Genomic DNA, 24882 nt, shown 5'->3' on the forward strand with positions numbered 1-24882 from the left:
CCTGGTGGGAGAAGCCTTGAGCTGGAGGGGCTGGTGCCTGCTTGTGCTTTCCAGCTGCTGTTTAGCTTTTCCTTGGGCAGTGGACTGGAGCGCTGTGAACAGGGGTTGCAAAAGGGACTCCATTGGGCTGGGAGCATGCAGGGTACCCAGAGCACTGTCCAGGCTGTTCATCATGGTTGGTCTTCTCAGTCTGTGCAGCAGATTGAGTCTCTGCTTCCATTTCTGCTGGGAGCTGCTTCTGGCACATTCACATCTAGGCTGCTGCTGGGGTTGGCTGACTTCTGCTTTGGGAGGGCTAAGCTTGTGGGAGCAACAGTGGCACCCTTGTCACAGCCATTAGCACAGCAGGGACACAGAGCATCTCTGCTTAAACTTACCTGGGATGGCTTGGAGGGTGTGCAGTGATGGTCTCAGCACCCCACAGGGCATGCTCACTGGCACTGACTGATGGTAATGTCCTTGGCATGTTGGAGACCTTGACCCAGATGGCATGCTGAGGGGGGCTACTGCTGGCCTGGTGTGGGGCTGCACAGTGCCTGGGGCCTCTCCTGGATTTGGGTGACAGGAGCCTCTCCTGGGACAGGCACACTGAGCGAGGCGCTGACTTGTGTGAGGAAGGAGCTGCAGAAATGATGAGCAGACCATGCATCACCAGAGAAGTGAGGAGGAGATACCTGGGGTCTTCACAGAAACTCTGCAAGGATAAGATCCTGAGCCATGCTAAATGAGGAAGGAGGGACAGATGTAGACCACGGGTGAACAAGTAGTGGAAGGTGGCATTCAAGACAAGAGGGGGAAAGCTAATGATTTCAGGCAGCAGAAGCAAGGTTCCTGCTCCACCTTACCAAACGCACATAGCATGGCAACAGGTGGGAGAAATTAGGAGTTCATGCACAATTGCAGCACTGACCATATTGGGATTACAGAAAAATGGTGGGACAGCCTTCAAGCCTTCATGACTGTAGTGCTGTAGTGGATGATACAGACTTTTCAGAGACTAGTGATAAGATCAGGTGGGTAAGCCAGGAGGAGGGGTCCTGTATAAAGGAGTGACCTGAATACTGACCAGGCTTGCACACAGAAAGGACATACACAGTTGATGGAAGCAGGGACAGACTACTTGGGGGCAAACATGGGACATGTAGGAGTATGTTGGGGTACAGTCAGGAAACCTAAAGCTCAGTTGGGACTGAAGCTGGCTGAGGAGGTGAAGAGCAATGAGAAATACTTCTGTAAATACATTGGCAGAGAAAGAGAAAGCAAAGGGAGCATGGGCCCATTGCTCGTTGTGGCCATATGGAAAAAAGGCTGAAGTATTTGGTGCCTTTTTTGCTTTGAATTTTGCTAGAGAGACTTGTCCTCAGGCCTCCCAGGTGCCTGAGCCTCCTAGCACAGTGAAGCAGTACATGCAGTAGAGGAAGACAGCGTTAGGGATCACTTAGCCCATTTGGATGTACACAGCTCCGTGGCACCAGATTGGATGCACTCAGGGGTGCTGAAGGAGCTGACTGATGGCAATGCAAGGCTGCTTTCTCATCTTTGAAAGGTCGTGGCAACTGGGGGAGGTTCTTGATGACTGGAAAACAAACATTTAACCCAGAATGGGTGCATACTAGGACCAACACTGTTCAGTGTCTTCATTAGTTACATCAGTAACTGGGTGGAGTGTAGTTTCAGCACCTTTGTGGATGACGTCACATTGCAAGCAGCAGTCAGTGTGCTGGAGGGCAGTGCTGTGATTCAGGGGGACTTGGGCAGGTTGAAGAAGCGGGCTGACAGGAACCTCACAAAGTTTAGCAAAAAAAATGCAGGGTCTTGCCCATGTGATGGCATAACCCTGTGTAAAAGGATGGGCTGGGGACCAATCTGAGGGGCCTAGTGAACAACCCTTTCAGCATGAGCCAGCGGTGTGCCCTTACAGCAAAGAAAATTGCTTGCATCTCTCGGCTGCATGGGCAAGAGTGTAGCCAGCAGGTCACGGAAAGATCCTTCCTCTCTATTTGGCGTTTGTGAGATTCACTGTGGAGTACCGTGTCCAGTTTTGGGCTCCCCAGAACAAGAAGGAGACCAAACAAGGTGATGAGGGGACTGTAGCAAATGGCATATGACATCAGGCTGAGACAGCTGGATCAACTCAGCCTTAGGAAGAGATGGCCAACAGGAGACCTTAGTTCTGTCAGTGAGTACCTGAGTGGAGGATGTAGAGGAGCTGGAGCTGGACTTTTCTCAAAGGTATACAGTGGTATGATAAGAAGCAGTGGACACAAGCTGTAACATGGAAAATTGTGATTATGTATGTCCTGGTTTCAACTGGGATACAGTTAATTTTCTTCTTAGTATCAGGTGCAGTGTTGTGCTATGGACTTGGTGGAAGAACAGTGCTGATAGCACACTGATGGTTTTAGTTGTTGCTGGGTAATGTTTATGTTAAGTCAAGGACTTTTCAGTTTCTTGGGCCCTGCCAGCAAGAGGGATGGAGGGACATGAGAAATTGGGAGGGGACACGGCCAGGAGCTGACCTGAACTAGCCAAAGGGATATTTCATACCATAGAATGTCATCCTGTTTATATGTAAGTTGGGGGAGGAAGAAGGAAGGGTGGGATGTTCGGTGTTATGATGTTTGTCTTCCCAAGTAGTTATGTGTGATGGAGCCCTGCTTTCCTGGTGACGGCTGAACACCTGCCTGCCCTTGGGGAGGGGTGAATTAATTCCTTGTTTTGCTTTGCTTGTGTGTGTGGCTTTTTCTTTACCTTTTAACTGTCTTTATCTCAGCCCATGAGTTTTCTCACTTTTACTCTTCCGATTCTCTCCTCCATCCCACCAGGGGCAAGTGAGTGGCTGTGTGGGGCTTGGTTGCCAGATGGGGTTAAACCATGACAATTTATCAGGAAAAATGTTTTTACTGGAACTGGTTCCCCAGAGAGGTTGTGGACAAGTTCAAGACTCAACTGGACATATCCCTGAGTAACCTGATCTCATTACGCCTGCTTTGAGCTGAGGGTTGGACTAGGCAGACTTAATTATTCTCCTATTCTATAGTATTTTCATATTTATATATTTTTTTATATTTTATATAAAGTTTGGAAATTTTTTTTGTTTAAATAATATTTCCTGAGGCCCATACTTAGTAGGCCCACTCCAGGAAATTTCTTATTTATATTAATGATTTCTTTCTGGAAAAATGACTAATTTACTATGGTAGTCATTCAACAAATTGAACACCAAAATGCAGTTAAGATGTAAATTTCTATAGCTGTGTTCAGACTGGTAGTTCAGGAAGTTCTTATTTAGTTGCTTTGAGGCACCTGAATTTCACTCCAGCACGTGAATTCCCTTTTCAGAGGCAAGGGCTTTTAGATGTTGCACTACCATATAGCATTATACCTAACTCTTTTGTTGAGTAACTGCTTTAACAACCTCAAGTTTAAGCCCTACCAGTAGGATTTCATCTTAGTTTATTTAACTTTCATCTTTTGTTTGTTAATCTTTACATTGTTTTGCTAACCTTAGTATTTCTATATAACTGCCACGTGTCCTCTGAAGTGGCACTGGAAGATGTTTACTAATTTAGTTATTGTTCAAAATATTAAAATCAAGGTCCTGGGTTGCTTGATCTAAAAATATCTTTCTTTCTTTTCATCCAGGTCAACAGAAACAGCCTGTGCAGAGCAGTGCATTCATAAATGTGAAACAAGCCCATACCATCATGTTTGGCACTAAGAGGTCAGTTTTCACCTTTGTTGTTTGCTTTTCATCTCCAAAAAATAGTATTGCTGTTGTGACTTCAATCTGAAAATTGTATTTTTTTAAAATGTGTCGTTATACAAATATATCAGCTAGATACATTGCTCTTTCTATTATATTGATTGTTTTTTCTTTACTGTGCAGCTCTGGTCTACTTTAATTGACAGGTGTGTGGCATACAGGCCATGTAGCACTAAGTCAAATAGTATCCCCAAGGCATTATGGGTCACAGCAAGACTACCAGAGAAGACACTGTACTAGTGCTGGAGGGCATCCCTCCTGTTTCCAGGGTATGGAAAATAACACCAGGATAACAAAGCACCAGTGTAAGATAGGTTCTTTTCTGCCATTTTAGGGTGTCTGTACTGAATATAAGGTAACCTCCACCTCTTATTCTGCATGATTCAGTGTCATACCCTAAAATGTCTCCAAAAAATCAACATTTTTGAATCTATGCTGTCTCCTTCCTTCGTCTTTGAGTGCTCTCCTTAAGCATCAGGTATCTTGTATCGTCAACAGACAGCGTGGCCCTGCTTCCCCCACAGTTCCTGCAGCCGCACAGGCTGTCGTGACACCTTGAGGCACCTTGCCAGGTCCAGCTTCTGCACCTGTGGGTCTGGAGGTGATTGTGATTCCTTCGTGAAACAAAGACACTATAGACCGTTATTCCCCTGTATGAGCTCCCTGTTTTTTTCACTTGTTGGTAGGCTTTTAGGTTATTAGTACATGCTAGTCAAGGACTTGAACACTTGTGCCCCAGTTGCATGGCAGCCTAGTGAGACATTTGCCCCATGCAGTGGCAGAGCACCTTTAATCTGGTACCTGGAGAAGCAGCTCACCTCTTCTGAACTGTTGGAAAGAGGGCAGGCTAGTTTGCCCTTAAGTAGCTAGCACATATGAAGCAGCATCTTCAGTGCCTGCAGGAATCAGGGGTGGTAAATAACAAGAAAAAGCAGCTTGGTTTTCCAAGGCGTCAGCTCCCACACAGTTGTGCAAGGCTTCTGTGTGAGCTGCAGCCTGGTCTGAGTCAGGGTGCTACCAGGGCCTGCCCAGTCCCTTGTGCTCTTACAAGCGTGAGCACCGCTCTCTCACATGGCAACAAATCCTATGGAATATTTTATGTCTGTCTGAAGTGGTACTGGCATCTGACTCCAGGCTCTTGTTACCTTCTATACAAAAAAGCAAATGCAGTACATTTTTAGGGTAACTTTTCAGGAAAAGGAAACTTTAGTCTTATCTTTAGGTAAGTACAGAACTTGTTTTATTAGTATGATGCGTTTAAGTTAACTGTTGCTGAGGGTGCAGTCAAGGAATTGCAAACTTCCCATTTGAGGATTTTGGGTTTTAATTGATTGCCTCTGCAGAATGTTAACACTTAAGTTAACCAAAGTTATTCTGCTAAGTGAAATAAATTACTACATTACATTATATTGTAGTGGGTTAGTTATTTCTGCCACTGTTTAATATTACCCCATATGAACTCCTTCTGGGCTGATCTAAACTTTTTTTTATTCTCAGGAGAGTCTATCTTTTCTTAACATTATAAAGCAACGACAAAATGAAGAATTGTGTTTGATTGGTAGCCTTGAAATTTCATTCTTTATCTTTTTTTTTTTCTCCCAGATTGAATCTTGATTACTATGCAAATGAAAATTCCTCATAAGGAATACTGCAGACAATATGAAATTCTCTTTCATGTCTGCAAACAAGAGGTTTTATGAAAAAAGGCACGTCTTGGGAACAGAAGTTCCTTGCCTCTCAGTTGTACTGTGTTCTGCTGTTTCTCACTTTATGCAGATGTTTGAAACAATTAGACAAAATAAAGGATTTCCTGGTTCTGGGAGGGAAAAGGGGCAGAGTGGTCTTCTGTAATTCTAGCTTTCTGTGTGCAGACTGGGAAATTACATCAAGTGTTCTTGAGATTGGTATCATATTTTAGTTACGCAGTGATTGAGTACTTACCAGGTATTTTGCTCTCCCAGTTGCAGTGGTTTTGAATTTAATTTTCATAGAGGACTGTTAATTGTGAAAAAGAAAGAAAATCTTGAGGTTTTATTGATCATCTGTAAAAGTTATAAACCCCTGCAAACAGACTGCCTGAAACTATTGAGAGTTTTTGTAAATCTTGGTTTGATATGTTAATTCTTTTCCTAAAAACAAATATTGTATTTATGTGGAAATATCATGAGGAACAAAGCTATTTTTCTATAGGAAATGACAATTTAAGTTTTATTTTCTTGTAAAATCAGTTTTTAATTAGTTCTAATAATATATTGCTAATTATAATTTCCACAAAATATTTAACAAAATTTACAAAACTCTGACTCAGAAACTGAATTATCTACTGTCACCAGATCTTTGGAAGTTATCAAGTATATAGTACCTCAGTTCCTTTTTTATTTATACCTTTCTCTTAAATTTGTATACAAAGTCTATTTTTAGTCAATAATCTGTGTTGAACGGACTGAGCAATGAAGTCGATAAAAGTGAGTGTTGTATATTAGAACAGCTTTGACAATTTGTATGTGAGGAAGATATCTCTCAGCTGCTTTATAAAAAGCTGTATTGTTAATGTGAACTGACATCACTAAGAGAGGTGAATTCCTCTTGATTCCAATTTAATTTGAGAGCTGATCCCATCCTTCTACACACTGAACTATTGTGGTTTCTCTGTGTTATGTTGTATTCTGCTCTCATCCCTTTCTCTATCGTGTTAATGTTTCTTCAATTAATTAAATCTACAATAGACTCCAACATTGAAATAGCAGAGGTCAGTATGTATACCAATGAGTTTCTGGTATGTTGTATTATTCATGTTGTGTACTTATTTCAGTCTTGCAAGAGCAATTGCTGATCCCATTGTCCTCCTGTGGAATGGAAAAGTGTGTACGTGGCTATAGAGAAGGTATTTTTATTTTGTGGGAACCAACTTTATATGTGGAAATTGCTTTGCAAAGATAGGCTTTAAGTTAGCACATCCTCAGGATTTTTAGTAAACTCTGTCTACCTACCACTGGCATCATGATGTTCAGGAATACTCTAACCTGTGGTTATATACGTTCTTCAGTTTAGAAGTATTATGTTGTATAACTCATTTAAACTGTGTTGTGGTGGATCCTTGGCTGGACACCAGGTGCCCACCAAGCTGCTCTATCACTCTCTTCCTCAGCAAAACAGGGAGGGGAGAAAGTAAGAGGGGACCCCCCCCCCAATCTTACAGGCAAGATAAAGGCAGTTTAATAAAGCAATAACAAAGGTTGTGCATGCAGAAGCAAAGGAAAACAAAAGATGTTACTCTCTACTTCCCATCAGCAGGCAATGTTTGGCCACTTCCTGGGAAGCAGGGCTTCAGTACACATAGTGGTTGCTCTGGAAGATGAACATTGAAAATAATGAATGTGTGGTGTGTGTCTGTGTCCTGTCCCGTCCCGTCCCCGTCCTCCTTTCTCAGTATTTATATCTGAGCAGATGTCATATGGTATAGAATGTCCCATAGGTCACTTTGGGTCAGCTGTCCTGGCTGTGTCCCCTCCCAAGATCCTGCCCACCTCCAGCCTGCTGGTGAGAAAATAGGAGAAATGCTGGAGGGGCAGCCTTGATGCTGTGCAGCACTGCTCAGCGGTAGCCCCAACACTGGTGTGGTGTCACCCCCTTGTTAGCTACCAACACAGGCACAGCGCTCTGAGGGCTGCAGTGGGGCTCAGCCAGATCCAATACAAATATCCACACAGCCGGAGAGTATTTCTCCTGGACGGCATGCTCAGTTCTCTTTTCCTTCTGTAGCCTAGGTCAGAGCACTTCAAAAGATGGCCTAGGTGACAGACCTAACCCCCAGTGCCCAGCTACATAAACTTCTTAAATGAGTTCAGCAGACTGAAGGAAGCATTTGTGAGAAGCAGGAGGTCCTGGCTGTGTCCCCTCGCAATTTCTCATGCCCCTCCAGTCTTCTTGCTGGCAAGGCCTGAGAAACTGAAAAGTGATTGACTTAGTATAAGCACTACTTAGCAAGCGCTAAAAACATCAGTGTGTTATCAACATTGTTTTTACACCAAATCCAAAAGACATCACTCCACCAACTACTAAGAAGAAAATTAACTCTAGCCCAGCTGAAACCAGGACACTACCATAAGTTTCTTCTTCAAAAGTGGATGGCACTTCACATTGCAAAGAGGACTGAATATCTCAGTGACTGGTTTTTTGTGTTTTGTTTGTTTTGATTTGCATTGAAATGCTTGTGTGTTAATTTAATTCTCCACTGGATCTCAAGCAATTAGTGAGTGAGCAAAACTGCAGACACCTTTCTTGTCACGTTTCCAGTTTCCTTACGCTTTGGAAGTTTCAGGAGGCATGGGATTTCTGAGCAAGACCCTTAATATATGTCGTATATGTGGCTGAGCTCTTCCCTGTTAGACCATGTTCAAGCTCCTGCTGAAGGGCAAAACTGGCATTTCTCAAGTCAGTGCAATTCTTTTGCTTTTATTCTAGAAGTCAGGATTTCATCTTCTTTACCAAGAGTATGCAGGATGAGGAGAATGTTGTTTGGTTTTGCTTTTCAAGAAATGCATTTGGAGGAAGATATGCCAGGGTATAAACTGATGGTCAGTCTTGCTGAATGATGAAGTCAGTTGAAGGTACTCATGCTCCAGTTCAGTCATTTCTTCTTGTACAGGAAAGTATGAAGATATTTTCTAGACAAGGTTGAACTTTTCCTCATCCTCAGATTTTGAGCTGAGCTTGGGCCTCAGTGCCCTGCAGAGATCTCCAGTTGGTATGTTTCAAGTCTTAGCAGAACTACTTCTGAGAGATTCTGGCTGTAAAAATAAATTTTAGGATTTCTCTTCTTTAGGTCGGAGAATTAGCAGTGCTGCCACACATGAAACCTAGTTTCAATTGAAACCCACTCTGGTTTAATTTCAACTTTAATGTGAAAGGCACATGTATGACAGCACCTAACGGAACCAAGTGGCATCATCTAGATCCTGCTGCATCTTTCACATGTAAGAATAGCTACACTAGTGGTCAGAAATATATTTTCTCTTGGGGACTGCTTGCCAGATACATATCTCAAACCTTCCGAAGCAGAACTGATAGCACATGATGAGAGCTGTTGTGGTGTCCTAGAGACTTTCAGATGCTTCTGGCAATTACATGATTTCTCAGATGTCTCCCTTTCTTCACACGCTTTTTCATTTCCCTTCCTACAATCATAATACTATCAGAGCAAAAGGCTTTTCTCCCTATATCTTTATTTCCTAACAAAAATCCCAATATCCTGATAACCAAACCTCATTTCACAGTGTGATACGTCTGTGTCCTGCTTGTGTGTATAAAGCCCCAGGGTTAAATTTTCAACATGGTGAATAGTAGATATCCACACAAATCCTGTTGTCTGCTAATGAGATTTGTTCATGCTGCTCCCTGACACCTTTTTAGACACTCATACTGGTGATTTATTTTATTAACGATGTTACAGAAGACACTTAGTTAAGTGTGTTTTGAACTGCGTTCGGCAACATGAAGCAGTCCAAGGGAACAGGACCAACTAAATGGCTGCGTCTGTGCTGTATTGCTGCAGATAGTGGTCATAGGTTGTTGGCTCCGTATTTATGTGGTCATAAATTGTCTGTTCTGCTGACCCTTTAAAGTAAATGAACGAGAGCATCAGCACTGCTGGCTTTCTGGCAGGAAGCCTAAGAGCAACTTGGTATGCCTTTTGTGTCTAGCTAATGCCACTTCACTAGAAAGTTTTAATTAAGTGCATGTCTGTGTGTACAGAGAAGAAATCAAAGGCACTTGGGAAAAAGAAATTGTATCAGACTCGCTGAGGAGTAATTTGGTGAGAGCACTAAGTGACTTTCAATTAGTTGGAAAATATTTTCTTAAGTATTGCTGAAAAGTATACAAGAAAGTCAGTCTGAAGGGAAGACTATAAGATTAGTCTGGAGATCTAATCCATTTGCTCCATACTTGTTGGAAAATGTTGTGGTAGTAAAAGTCAGAGGTGTAGGGATTGTGAAACTAATCTGATATGCTGGATTTCATTAAGCTCCCTAACTGTAATTATCAGAGGAAGACTAGAAGCTGGTTTGCCTACAGCTAGTATTTTGATTTGTCATTTCTGTAACAGTTTCTGAGCGTATAAACATCCAAAAATGCATTATTAATACAAGTATAATTTTTATGGCAAATCTTCTATAACTGGGTAGTCATATTAAAACTTTAGTTGTTAAAAATGAACTTACTATGTGGGAATTTTAGCTGTTTCCTGGTTCTCATAGTTACAGGAAGAAAATTCACTGAATTCTCTCCAGACCGTCAAGAAGGATGGCTCTTTATGAAAAGAGCCGTTTGAGGAACAGGGGTAATTTATTTACCACTAGACATGGTGCATGATCTATTTTGGATAGTCTGGTGTGATTCATTGTTTTATCTGCATTATAGCAAAGCCAAAAGGGCCAACCCAGGTTTGTACTGGGCTTGTTATGTCATACTGTATTTGCCTTTAATCACTGTAATCTTTTTATTGCCTCAGTACAGCATGACTTCCACCCTTTTAGCCATATTTCAACCTGCTTTATTATTTATTTAGAAACCTGCTTTATTATTTATTTAACTTTTTTTTCCAGAAAAAATGGAACTTTCTCAAGAGCCAGTCCAAAACTCTGCAACAAACTCCATGAGTTGCTGGGGATGGCCATGTAGTCTTAGGTTTTGTCCCTATTTGATCTTCCATCTTTAATATAATGCTTAAGATACTCTTTGCATTAAATAACCACAGTGATAGAAAAACATCAGTGTCATAAGCCTTTTCATGGCAAACTCTTTTGTTCCTCTGTATGACGAGTGATTGGTCAGCTTCTTGTATTCATCTTACTTTAAATGCATAATTCTCCTGTGAACTGCTCAGTCAGATGAAGTCCCTCATCCCTAAAGCCCCATTTTTTTGACTTATTTCTTAATGTGGACAAGGTTATTTTCTGAACACAAAATTCTAGGTCTGATTTCCTGATACCATGGAGACATGGTATGACTGGAGTGTTGGAATGGAAGGGTACAGGCTCTTTGGGAAGAAGAGGCAGGGGAGGCGAGGAGGGAGTGTTGCTCTCTGTGTCAGTGACCAGCTGGAGTGCATGGGGATGGATGAGGAGGTGACTGAGAGCTTATGGGTCAGGATTAAAGGGAGGGTGGGGACAGGTGACATTATAGTGGGGGTCTGCTACAGGCCACCCGACAAGGAAGACCAGGTGGTTGAGGCTCTCTACAGACAGATAGGAGCAGCCTCATATTCCCAAGCCCTGGCCCTCATGGGGAACTTCAACCACCCCGATACCTGTTGGAGGGACAACACAGCAGAGCATAAGCAATCCAAGAGGTTCCTGGAATGCATTGATGATAACTTCCTTCTTAAAGTGAGAGAGGAGGCAATGAGGAGAGGTGCCATGCTGGACGTTGTTCCCACCAACAAGGAGGGGCTAGTATGGAATGTGAAGCTCAAGGGCAGCCTTAGCTGCAGTGACCATGCAATGGTGGAGTTCAAGATCATTAGGGCAGTGAGGAGTGCCACAGCAAGGTAGCTACCCTGGCCTTCAAGAGACCAGGTGTCCCCGTTCATGGAAGGTGTCCCTGCCCATGGCTGGGGGTTGGAACTAGGTGATTTTTAAGGTCCCTTCCAACCCAAACCATTCTTTGATTCTATTCTAATTTATTTCTCTATTCCTGCTTATGTTTATGAAAAAGTGAGTCTGAAGATTCTGCTTTCTTAACATGAATTATCAGATGCCATTTCAGATGTATACAGCAGATGGGGAGTCTCATGGGAAGGGGAGAAATAAATGCAAATCATAAAAGCAAAAAAGCCATCAAAAGTTATTTACCTTTTGGCAAATCATTGCATTTTCTCTGACTCTTTCTAATCTGAAAGATGAGAAATGATGTGGCATTTATTAGCAGAAACTAGTTGTAAACAGAATTATCTTTTTTCTGTGAGTATTATGGAGCAATGTTAGATGTCTCCACTGCTCGTGACGAAGAAAGGAATCTTTACGGACAACATGGGGAAAGTCCAAGAACGCAGGAAAATGAAGTATCTCAGAGTATTCCAATAAAATTAATGAATACTGTGGTGTTAAGACTTTTGCTGTGGTCTTAGAGCCTTTGTATGATCACCACTTCACATTAAGTTAGAGCAGTGGTCCTGTGCAGGGTCTAGGGAGACATGAGAAGTGTTGCCTCTGTTACCATCCCCACCCCATACACCAGGCTCGTGTGTGACTTCTCAGGCAGTGCATAGGGAGGCTCTGGAATTTGTTGCAGCAGCATGTGAATGCTAAAAGGTTCAGGAAGCATAAACCCCCTCTTTTTTAATGTGGAGGTGGTCAAACACTGGAACAGATTGCCATGAGGTTGTATGCTCTCCATCCTGGGAGATAATCGAAACCCAGCTGGTTATGGCCATGAGCAATCGGCTACAGCTGAGCTGGCTCTGAGCAGAAGGACGGTCTGGAGGATCCCCAGAGGTCACCACCTGTAGAGCAATTATAGAGGACTGTATGAAAAGTTTATTTGTAAAAAGGTTGTGATGATTGTTAAAAACATAAGGTATGAAATGTTAAGAATTAAAAAAAAAAAGAAAAAAGGGAGAAATTGTAGAGGAATGAAGCTGGGCTAATTAACATTGATAATATACAGCTGTGGGCTGGCTTCAGGGGCAGTGGGCTGGCTGGCGTGGATAATGTGCAGCTGTGGATAATGTGCAGCTGTGGCTGGTTCCTGCTAAATAAGTTAAATAGCTCTAAGGGGTATAGGAGAGGAGTACCTGATGAAGAGAGACCTGGAAGAAGCAGAGGGAGGCGAGAGGGTACCCTGGATGGAGGAGAGACAAGGAGAAGGATGCTGTAGAGGCAAGAAGCAGGGTGGACTGGCCTGAAGAGTATGAAGAAACAGCATGAAGAGTAGATGAACTGTTGAAACCTTGTGGGGGATTGGTGGCTGGGCTGGGGCAAGGTGTGTTAACTACTTATTGAAGTTAACCTGGTGTGGGATGGTAAAAGCCTTGTTGCAGCTTGATAGTTTTGGTAGTGCTGTGACAACCACCAGCCTCAGTGACTTGTGGTCTGTTGCAAGTGGTAAAACACAAAGAAGTGCCTCTGCATTATGAAGCCTCTGAACTCTGTATTGCTGGGAACAATGAAGCTTTGTCCTACTGTTTGACCTGCTGTTTGCTACTGTATTGACTTCTCCCTTAGGGCTGGTCTTGGCCACTGCCCTAGAGGATGCTTACATAGGCTCACCACTGGTCTGAGCCAACATGGATGCTCTTATGTTTGTTAAGAGGATGCTGGGCTAGACTGCAGATAAAGAGTTATTGTGGAGGAGGGGTTGTTTAGGAGAGCACGGTAAAGCAGTGCAGCACAGGAAGGGTCCTGACACTGAGCCATGTTTTTCCTGCAGGCGTTATAATTCATGGCAGAGATGCTGGAAATCTGGTCAATGCCAGTGTCCCCAGTCTGATCTGTCTGGGCTGCTGGTGGGGTCAGCAGCTAAAGAGCAAGGCAGTTTGGTGGCCTGTTGCTCGCTTCTTATCTATGAAATCTCAGCACAGCTTCCTCTTAATTTTAATTGCGTTTTAGTCCAGTTGTTGGGGAACCGGTGTCATCTAAGGAGCTAAACAAATTGATGTTTTTGACATTTGACTGCTGGGCAGCTGGGAGGCTTTGATTTATGTTGTAACACTTCTTTGGTTTCACCTGTTTTAAGTAGACAGGACTATTGTGTTAACAGTTGACATTTCCTTAAGGTATGTGAAAGGTTAGCCACAAACTCTAAAGGCCATGATAGGGGAAGCCAAAAAAGAAAGGTTTGAAATGTGAGACTTCTGAAGTTAGAAATGGAGATGAAGCAAAGCAAATTAAGTTAGAAAAGGAAAACAAAACCTGCACATGCCAAAGACTGCGTCTTCTTCAACTGTGAGTCCTTCTTGCCTTTATAAATGTCAGTGTCTTTATAAATAAACAATTTTCTTTTTTTAAATAATTGGTGATGACTCAATAGCTCATCTTTACTATTGTGTATTTTAAATATGCAGACTTCAGCAAGTCTAAATCTGTGCTCTTTGGGGAAAAAATAAGGCTTTAATCATATTCAGACCAAGCCTGCCTTTCATCTGGTAGCTTACTTGCTTTGGCAGGTGAATCTAACTTGTTTTTAAACCCACTCACCTACTTATATAACTTTCCTTATGGAGAATTTTTAATTTTTATTTTACCTTAACTGACACCCGTCAGATAAAAAGACAAGTTTATAGATATTTGCAGTTTATTTTTATATTCTAGTTGATGCTTACAGTATTGTCTCCTGAAAATTAAGTGTTTCCCTTATAAAAAAGGAGGTGAGCAAAATTGCACATGGAGAGGTATTTGTTGTTGTTATTCAGTAAACCCCACACCAGGTAGTGAGTGAAGGATCTCAACACTGCTGTGTGTATAGCTTCTGCTTTGCCCAGTGCTGATTGCCCCAAGGCTGTGGTACAGCCCTGCTTCTCATTTTACTTAATGAGAAAGAAAGGTAGGAAAGCATGTAGTTTTGTTTCCTTAAAGGCTGTAAGACGTAAGGCTTGTGGGCCCTCCTTTTCGAGGAGGCATTAAATGAAGTACCTGGGTGCTTTGGTGGGGAGTCTCTGTAGCCTTGCAGCAGTGATGGGGACCAGCTACTGATGCTTTGCTGTGTTAGGAGGGCGAGAGCTATCAGAGCCTAGCGCTAGGACTGAAGGAACAGGAAAATAAATTCATTCCAGTTAAACAAGAGTATGAAATTACTGCTGTGAGATAAAGGTGAATATTTCTAGCAGCGACCAGTGGATTGGCTCACAGGAAAAAGACAGCATTACCTGAATTTTGCAAGTGGAGCAAAACTTTGGCTTCAAGACAGGCATACCTACATATAAATAATGGGTTTTTTAAATCATTTGCATGTGTTATGAAAAGCACTGGAAGCAGAAAGAATAATAGGCTGCCCCATATTGTGATGATGTCTGTTCATAGTAGATCCACATGCAAGCTTGGCTTGTAGCTGGTAGCTTTCTGCCCATGCTATCACAAACATCTCTATGTTATCAGAAACAGCTTTGTGTTATTTTCGCTTTCCAGGCACTCATGCTTCCTCACACCAAAGATGCCTTTTGGGCCTGCCCCTCTACAGTGTGGCTTATGCCAGTAGAGATCCAGGACCCCTGCACTGAGAGCAGAGCTTCTGCATGCATAATCTTTAATGTGAGGATGGACTTGCATTGTCTGAATTGATTCCAGTTCATGAAGCTGACATTTAATTGACATCAGAGTTAAGCATCAATGTCCTCAGCAGAGTTAGTTCAGCTTTCATATTTTAATAACTGTGAACAGCATGGAGCCCCTGGTAGATTTGTTTCAAGCTAGATTCGTTAGGGCAAAAAAGATCATTAGCTTCTGGTAATGGATTGTTTCTCAGTAAGATAAATGCAAATTCAGGCATGCTTTGAACTGCCTGTGTAGGCTTGTTTCAATGACAAAGGGAGCAGGTGAGCATGGTATCCTGATTATTCCTTTTACTTCTGTTTAAAAAGATATCTTTGAAGACCACAAAGTGTTGGATATACACTGCCCTATCCACTAATGAGCCATAGAAGTAATGAGAGATCTCAAAACTCCCTTAATCTCCACCTCCATAGCATATACTTGGCTGAACTTAATCTAATTCTTCCCAAAGTGACCTGTGGATTTGGCATCAGGAGAGAAATACTGGAAGTTGTTTCTATCCATTTCAGTTGTTCAGTCACGTGCACCGACTGATAAGCACTGATCAAATCTGGGTATCTATTATGCTTTGTGATGAGCATATAATGAGATGGTCTCTGCCATGCTGTATTCTCCTGTAGTCCATGGGCAACATTCATAAAACCAGGATGAGAAGTTTGGTGATAGCCATTTGTTTGCTGGAGAAAACCTTACATGAAGGAAAAAGTACTGTGTGGCAGTATCCTGTCATGTCTGGTGGTGCAGTCATGGTAATGGTAGAAGTCTGGCTTGCCCATAAAATTAGCTGTTTCCCTGAAACCCCTTCAGGGGGGCTTCACATAGGGTGTGAGGTCAGCCTCTGTTCTTTCCCCTTCCGATCAATAAGGGCTCCGCTCACAGGTGCAGGTCTGGCTGCAGCTGCCACACAGGAGTAGGGAAATCCTTATACCTTATTAAGTGAGAGATTGTATTTAGTAGAGTCCTGTTGAAAGAAAACCGCTCCTTTGGTAAAGCACAACATCGTTGTGTGGCGCTTACCTGCTGTTTGCATTGGCATCCTGGAATATGTTTGTTTGAAAAAGTGTATAGTCCCTTTCTAAATAATAATTAAAATATTGTCACTTACCTTATTCATTTATATATCTTATTTTTTTATGTCTTATATCTGTGTATCTTATTTACTAGAAGCACTTCCTCATGCACCACTCAAGATAAAAGATTTCTGAGCTTCTTCTGGTTCTCTTATTTGTGCTTTGTGACATTTGTTAGTGGAAGCATTCGCAGCACATGCAAATGTTAAGTTTGGTCTCAGTCCTTGTGATTAGGAATAGCTAAAATGTATGCAGTTTTAATCTCAGAAAAAAAGTCAATCATGCTTCCTTTAATAATGGAAGTTATTTAAGTCTGGACATCATGTCTAGCTAATATGATTACTTTGGTTTTAAAGTGAGTGGAGAGCTCATGTTCATGTGAAAAGGTTGAACCTTGCCTCACTGAACAGCTTGTATACAGAAGAGTGCAGATACTGGCAGGTGATTGTGAAATAGCTAGCATACATACTGATGATCAGATTCTTTAAAAAAATAATTTTTCTTCTTTCCTCCAAATACTTCTGTAGATTCTGTCCAGTCCATCTTGTGAAAGTTCCTGAAAGTCAATTTATTGGAAGAGACTGTCTTCATAGAAATAGTTACTGTCAGTTAAATGTGTACTTTGCTACAATTTGGTGCATGTTCTTAATAGTGACTGTAACCTACATAACATTAAGAAAGGATTTGGTAGATTTTTTTGTTCTGTTCAGGCCATTAATTCAGGATAAATGATCTGCTAGAAAACAAGAAATTGAACTTTCTACAGGGATTTCTTGTTGAAATCTTCTTGTATTTGTTGTTTATGATGGCCTCAGATTTAACCTTCCCCCTCTCCTTTTGTGTTGTCCATTATTATAGTCTAATATGAAAGAGCTGACTTGACAGAATGTTGTGGTTTATTGTGTAATTTTATTAAAAATCCAAATGAAATCTCATCTGCACACCTAATTCACCCATTGCAATGTGTTACTAGAAGGGAAATGCTGTTAACTATAAGTTATGCAGGGCTCATGCCTGCAGACTTGTTAACCTGTGGCTCTGTGCGTCCTGTTACGTTGCTGCTGTTTCATAGGTCCAGCAACTCCTGTGCAACCTTCTCCAAAATGGAGACTTGAATCAGGGAATGAAATCCTCGGACCACTGAATAACTTGTGAACTCCTGTTGGTGTTAGGGTTTTTCTTACCCTCAGTGGTGGCTGGAGCCCCATGCAGTTCTCTGTCTCTCTTCCCCCCATGCAAGCCCCTCAACTGGTATTAAAGTAGGGTTAGGAAGGGACTGTAGAAAAAAGCTACATTTCTGAATAGGTGTTTCAATGCATAATTTATTTAGTGAATGCTTTCTCACTACCAGTTTTCTAGGGTGCTTGAGCAATCTCAAATACTCTAGGTACATCTGTTCTGATTCATATGATCTCAGTATTCAGATTACAATTGAAATGAAGCTAAGGAGGTTCTAGACTTCAAAGTTGCTGTTTTGCTTGTGACATACAATTATTTCATGCTCTTTCTTCCTCCCTTTCCCCTCCCTCTGCCTCCTCCCCCCCCCCCCCGTTTTCCCTCAGACATTAGGAAGAGACTATACTGTCAGTTCAGTTTAGATCAAATAACTTCTAACAGTACTTGGACTGATGCCTGTATAAGGTAGTTAATATATTACTATTGTAAATTATGTTTGTAACACTTGCAAGACTATAAAGAACCAGAAGTAGTAAATAAAGAAATCTGGATACTTATTTCAGGTTTCATCCAAAATGTATCCCACAGGAAGATCAGCCAACCCAGCACCCTGCAACTTACAGCTGTGGATTACTGCTTTAGGCAGCTGCGTATTGATTTTGTTGTATGTCTGGCAGACTCAAACATGCTGGACTTGCTGTGCGTTCATAGCAGGCAAATGTGCTCCTTTCAGAATTGTAGTACTGGTAGAATTGCTGCCTGGAACATGGAATTAAATACTCATTTGGCATTAACAGTTCAGGAGATGGTGATCTTAACATTCATTTCTGTGAGGATGTTCTGTAAAACATGCCTGTGTGTGTTGAGGGACTGTAATGCTGCTTGCCTAGTAAGAATGGATAGGTTAACAGCACCCCATGGGTTAAGGTTCTGGAGAAAACCAGATGAGTATTTTTGTAGTAGGTAAGTATTTTGAGTAGGTAAGTAACTCTACTGAAGGAATGTTTGGTAGCATTTGCAGATGGAAAGCATTAGGTACCTTTGTTGGAATCTGTGTTAATATCACATAATTAAAACATTCCCTTGGTCTGTTTCTTACTCTGGAATAATTCATTAATTCATCTTTTTTAGCTGCAAATTTATGATGATCTGATGCTGTGTGTGTTTTGCAGTACCGGATATTTAACATTTACAGCTTATGGTGCTAAAAATCCCAGTATTCCACTTCATTCATGGGAAGAGTGTTCTTGTGACTGATGTTTGTGACCTGTTTTTTCAGAAATACTTTGTATTCCAGAATATCACTTAATGTGTACTTAACTCTAAATGTAATGTGAAAATTTAATTAATTTACTGATTCATACATGCTTTTGAGAGGTTTTTGAATTTTAACAAAACAAGAATACAATGCAATATCCAAAGAGAGCAAGTTAAAATAAAATAAATAAATAAAAAAGGGCCTTTTTGTGAGATAGAAGCTGTATTTCTGGGGCCAAAATAACAGGTCACCTCTGGCAAAAGGGGGACAGAGGGAGGGAGGTTCTGGCCTCACCCTGTCATACTCTGCTCCACTCACTGCCCTGCTCTTGCCACTTAAGGAAGTGCCAGAGCTTCTTAGGTGATTTCCTGGCAGGTGGGTCCCACTCCCTAAAGCAGAAGACAATCAGCTCCGGGGAGTAACGTTTCTTGCTACATCAGTGAGGCATATAGCCTGATATCAAGCATCAGAGCTGGTGCAGGGAAGATGCAGGGCTAGGGCATGCATTGTGGTGGGGAGGAAGCAGAAACCAGATTCTGAGGGTTGGATTCCGAACTGCTTGCTGCTTTAGGCTGAGAAAATTAGGTTCCGTTTAATTAAAAGGTCCCATTTTAATTTAAGACCCCTCCTTTTGGCGTTTTTTTTTTTTTTTTTTGGTAAGAATAGAATATAATAGAATATTTCAGTGGGAAGGGACCTACAACGATCATCTAGTCCAACTGCCCAACCAATTCACAGCTGACCAAGTTAAAGCATGTTGTTAAGGGCATTGTCCAAATGCCTCTCATACACTGACAGGCTTGGGGCATCGAGCACCTCACTAGGAAGCCTGTTCCGGTGTTTGACCACCCTCTCGGTACACAAATGCATCCTTGTGCCCCCTCTAAAACTCCCTTGGGGTGGGGTAGCTTTGAACCATTCCCACACGTCCTGTCGCTGGACCCCAGGGAGAAGAGATCAGCACCTCTCTCTCCACGTCCCCTCCTCAGGGAGCTGCAGAGAGCAATGAGGTCGCCCCTCAGCCTCCTTTTCCCCAAACTAGACGAGCCGAAAGCCCTTAGTCGCTCCTCACAGGACACTGCTTCCAGCCCTTTTTTCACCAGCTGTGTTGCCCTCCTCATGCACTCAAGGGCCTTCACATCCTTCTTAAACTGCGGGGCCCAGCACTGCACGCAGTGCTCAAGGTGAGGCTGGACCAACACTAAATGCAGTAGGATAATCACCTACCTCCTCGGGCCGGCTGGTTGCGCTCTGTTTGGTGCTCCCCAGGTTGCCGTTTGCCCCCTTGGCTGCCAGGGCACACTGCTGGCTCATACTGAGCCTGATGTCACAGCACCCCCAGATCCCTTTCTGCAGGGCTGCTCTCCAGCTGCTGCTCTCCCATTTTGCCTGGCATTACTCCATCCTAGTTGCAGAATCTGGCATTTTGACTTGTTGAATTTCATCCCATTAATCACAGCCCAATGTTCCAATGTATCTAGATGGCTCTTCTGCAAGGCCTCTCGTCTCTCAAGAGCACCTCCTGGTTTGGTATCATCGGCAAACCTGCTGATGGTGCATTCCACTTCTGCATCCAGAGCACTGATAAATATATAGAACAGGACTGGCCCTAGAAGGGAGCCCTGAGGAATGCTGCTGGTGACCAGAAGGGAGCTGTCAGAAGTAGGATTTGGACCCACACCTTCAGGGGAGACCGTGACTTGAACACAGCACCTTAGACTGCTGGGCCATCGTGACCCACAGGGCACTGCTGCTACTCCTGTATAATTTGTGTATTAGCAGATATTTTTAGTGGTGCTATATTGCACTGGTTTTCTCACACAGAGGATATTAAAAATATTCTAAAGTAAAATGTTCATTGTGTTGAATCTAATGTAACGATAATAAGTGATGTTAATTTGGTACATGCAGCTGTTTCATTCTGTGAGTATCTGAGTGTTGGTGTGTTGAGAAAGAAGGAGGGACAGTTGTGCTTAAATTATGTATGTCAGGTAGCAGAAGTTTGAAGGTGTACAGAAATGAATAAAAATGTGGTGTGTTGCACAAAGGCATTACTTAAAGCTGATTTGTTTCCTGTAATGTTTATGAAAATTCCCTTGAGACAGGTACAGGTTTTTCATGGTGAGAGTTCACTGCAGTATTTGAAAGGGGACTGTAACATTTAAGCAAATTGTGTGTCCCTATGCTGCATTTTTATAAAAAGAATTTGGATACTTGAAAGCTGCATTCAGGAAGCTCTAAACATGCAAATTTGGTCAAGATTTGGGAGTAAAAGGCAGTATGGAAGGCAAAAGGTATACTTGTTTGGGAGCTTCAGGTTTAAAATCCAATAGCTCTGTTTGGAATGTAAATGTAATAAAAAATGTCAAATTTTGGAATGGGATAACCAGAAACTGACTATCAATCAGAAATGGCAAGTATACCTCTGGCCCCAAAACACAATTATTTCCCAGAACCTTAAGGAACAAAATTTTCCAATAGCAAAAAAAGCCACAGTCTCTATGAAATGTGTCAGAATTGATACTGATTTTATTTGGTACTGGTATTGGAGGAAAACAGTTGCTACTGTTTGGAGAAACCAGTTCTTCTGGCCCCAGTTTGTCAATTTCTTTCTTGCACTTGACAGCCCAAAGTGCTAGAGCCAGTACTCTGATGGAGTCTCACGGGTGCTGAGTAGAGGGAAATAAGACTTGTCTTGACCTGTTTGCCATGTCCTTCCTTGGAGATATGCAGGAGTTGACTGGACAAGGCCCTGTCTTGTCCTGACTTCAGAGTTAGATCTGTCTTCAAAGTTGGCCCTGCTTTGCACAGGGTGTTAGAGTAGGTAAGTGCCAAAGGTGCCCTCAAACCTTAATTGTCCCGTGATTCTACAATTATGCACCATAATTTTGAACCATTTTATGTAACAACACTCCTATGAATTGAGAGTATTAATGCTGTAGCATGGATATGCAGTTAATATGTCCTGAACCTTTGCATTTTTATCCTTGTACTCATTCCAGGGCAACAGGTAGTCTTGTCTGAATCCCAGCTGTATGTAAAGACTAACTTGTATAACCAATATATGGAAATTTTATGCTTCTTGTTATGATGGGAGACACAAGTTAACTGTGATGCATTTCAACGTTCCAGTCTTGGAAAAAAGATTGACTTACTGGGAGGCATTCTTTGATGGGCAGAGGTGCAATTTTCCCATATTTAGAACTAGTAGTATGTTTAAATACAGTGGAAAAGGACTTGGTACCAAAGATCACAAAACCTGTTTATATGGAGTTATTAGTTTTGCCCAAATCGGAGGCTTAGCCATTGTGGTGGCAGAAACAGAATTAGTCCAGTTTTGTTTAGTGTTCTTGCCCCCTGTAGCAAGACAGGCAGAGTCCAATAAGCAGAAATACAGATGGCAGAGGTGTGGCCATGGAAGGCTACTCAGTAGTAACTCCAGAATGAGCTGGGATTGCAACCTTCACCCTTTCTCCTATCAGCACATAGCTGTTGTTGGAGCCAGTAGCTCCAAACCCTTATGTTCATTACTTCAAGACACGGTGATGGTGTAAAGATGATTAAATGTCTTGAATGGCTGGGGAAATTAACAAAATAGGTCTTAATTTAAATCAAGTCCAAGTCATAAAGATAGCATTACCCATTGGCTTCAAGACTGGTGGATTGTGCAAGGAAGGCTCTTCTTGCAGAACTAAGTGCGTACCAAACATACAGTGACTCAGTGAAATATCAGCCCAAGCATACTCCTGGACAGCACCAGTGTCTCCTTTATCAGTGGGAATTTTTTGACCCAGAACTTAAGTAGTTAATTCACAGGCTGTTGCCCAAACATCTGCTGATCTGGCTAACTTGCTGGTCAAAATGTAGTAGTCCTTTGTATACAGAGGGTGAATTCAGCCTCTATTGCTCATCCCATGACTCGGTTTCATATAGCAGTTGCCATACTGACTGAATTGAGCTCTAGTAAGTGAACTGGAAATCTCAATATATATTACGTATTTGTAAAGATTTATGGAAGTCGTGAGGTTATGCAGGGCAAAGATTAGAGAGGTGAAAGCCCAGCTAGAACTCAGGCTGGCCACTGCCATAAAAGATAACAATTTTCTTACAGATACATTAGAGACAAAAGGAGGGCCAAGGATAATCTGCATCCTTTATTGCAGGGGTCCTCAAACTTTTTAACCAGGGGGCTGGCGCTCAGATGCAGTGGCAGGCAGTCATCTGCGGCTGCTTGGTTTCCCCCCCAACCCCCGGCAGGGGGTGGGTGGGGGGCAGGGGGGGTCTGTAAATACCGGGGGCTGGATTGAGGACCCTGGGGGGCCGTATCCAGCCCGTGGGCCGTAGTTTGAGGACCCCTGATTTATTGGATGTAATGGGGAACATTGCCAAAAAGGACGAGGAAAAGGCTGAGGTACTTAATGCCTTCTTTGCTTTAGTCTTCAACAGTCAGACCAGTTACCCTCGGGGGTACTCAGCCCCCTGAGCTGGAAGACAGGGATGAGGAGGAGCAGAATGAAGTCCCCTTGGTCCAGGAGGAAATGGCTGGTGGCCTGCTGCTCCGCTTAGACATGCACAAGTCTATCGGGCCAGATGGGGTCCACCCGAGGGTACTGAGGGAGCCGGCAGAAAAGCTCGCCAAGCCACTCTCCATCATTTATCAACAGTCTTGGCTAACTGGGGAGATTCCAGAAGACTGGTGGTTAGCCAATGTGACGCCCATCTACAAGAAGGGCATTAAGGAGGGTCTGGGGAACTAGAGGCCTGTCAGCCTGACCTCGGTGCCGGGGAAGGTTATGGAGCAGATCATCATGAGAGCCATCACGTGCTTCATGCAGTATAACCAGGGGATCAGGCCCAGCCAGCGTGGGCTTATAAAAGGCAGGTTCTGCTGGACTAACCTGATCTCCATCTATGACAAGATGACCTGCCTAGTGGATGAGGAAGAGGGTGTGGATGTTGTTTTCCTGGACCTTAGTAAAGCCTTTGACACCATCTCCCACAGTATTCTGCTGGAGAAACTGGCTGCTCATGGCTTGAACAGGTGTACTTTACACTGGGTTAGAGCTGGCTGGATGGCTGAGCCCAAAGAGTGATAGTAAATGGTGTTACATCCAGGCTGCAGCTGGTCACAAGTGCCGTTCCCCAGGGCTCAGTGCTGGGGCCAGTCCTGTTTAATATCCTTATTGATGATCTGGACGAGGGGATTGAGTGCACCCTCAGCAAGTTTGCAGAGGACACCAAGTAGAGGGCAGGATGTTGATCTGCTGGAGGGCAGGAAGGCTCTGCAGAGGGATCTGGACAGGCTGGACCGATGGGCCAAAGCCAATTGTATGAGGTTCAACAAGGAGAAGTGTTGGGTCCTGTACGTGGGCCACACCAACCCCATGCAGCGCTGCAGGCTGGGGGAAGAGCGGCTGGGAAGCTGCCTGGGGGAAAAGGACCTGGGGGTGCTGGCTGACAGCCGGCTGAACATGAGCTGGCATCGTGCCCAGGTGGCCAAGAAGGCCAACAGCATTGTGGCTTGCGTCCAAAATAGTGCAGCCAGCAGGACAAGGGCAGTGATCATCCCCCTGTACTCGATACTGGTGAGGCTGCTCCTCAAATACTGTGTTCAGTTTCAGGCCCCTCACTACAAGAGGGACGTTGAGGTGCTGGAGCGTGTCCAGAGGAGGGCAACGGGGCTGGTGAAGGGTCTGGAGCACAAGTCTTATGAGGAGCAGCTGAGGAACCAGGGAGAAGAGGAGGCTCAGGGGGGACCTTAATGCTCTCTACAACTTAGCTGAAAGGGAGGCTGTAAGCAGGTGGGAATCAGTCTCTTCTCCCAGATAACAAGTGACAGGACAGGAGAAAACAACTTCATGTTATTCCAGGAAAGGTTTAGATTGGATATTAGGAAAAAATACTGCGAGGGTATTGAAGCAATGGAACAGGCTGCCCAGGGGGAGGTGGTGGAATCACCATCCCTGCAGGTGTTTAAAAAATATGTAGATACGGTACTTAGTGACATGGTTTAACAATGGACTTGGCAGTCTTGGGTTAATGGTTGGACTTAATGATCGTAGAAGTCTTTTCCAACCTAAATGATTCAGTGGTTCTGTTCCCAAACTGCTTTGACACAAACAGCTTAACTGTCCATCACACAGCTAGACTCACTGGACTTGAGGCTGGAGGTTGTTCTGTTGCAGGATGTTGATGGGCTCCATCAAATGTTTTCCTCAGCCACTGGAATGAAAGCCCCTGGAACGTGAGGTATATTGGTATTACCCATCAGAAGGGTTAGCTCTGCTGATTCCTGAGTACGTGTTCTGATGATAGCAGGTGAAGAAAAGGAAACTCAGTCCTGTT

General features: G+C 43.1%; 1 protein-coding gene across 3 annotated transcripts in view; it reads left to right on the plus strand.

Moving 5' to 3' along the window:
• The window catches only part of OXR1 (oxidation resistance 1), a 285831-nt gene that overhangs the window by 36409 nt on the left and 224540 nt on the right, over positions 1–24882 (plus strand). For all 3 annotated transcript variants that reach the window (XM_040586186.1, XM_040586192.1, XM_040586183.1), the window contains one exon: positions 3646–3724. In XM_040586186.1, the coding sequence (XP_040442120.1) occupies positions 3708–3724 (17 nt within the window). In that variant the 5' untranslated portion in view covers positions 3646–3707. Of the gene's footprint in view, positions 1–3645; positions 3725–24882 lie in introns of those variants that run through there.

The sequence above is a fragment of the Falco naumanni genome, chromosome 3 (assembly GCF_017639655.2).
Source record: "Falco naumanni isolate bFalNau1 chromosome 3, bFalNau1.pat, whole genome shotgun sequence".
NCBI classification, from domain to species: Eukaryota; Metazoa; Chordata; class Aves; order Falconiformes; family Falconidae; genus Falco; species Falco naumanni.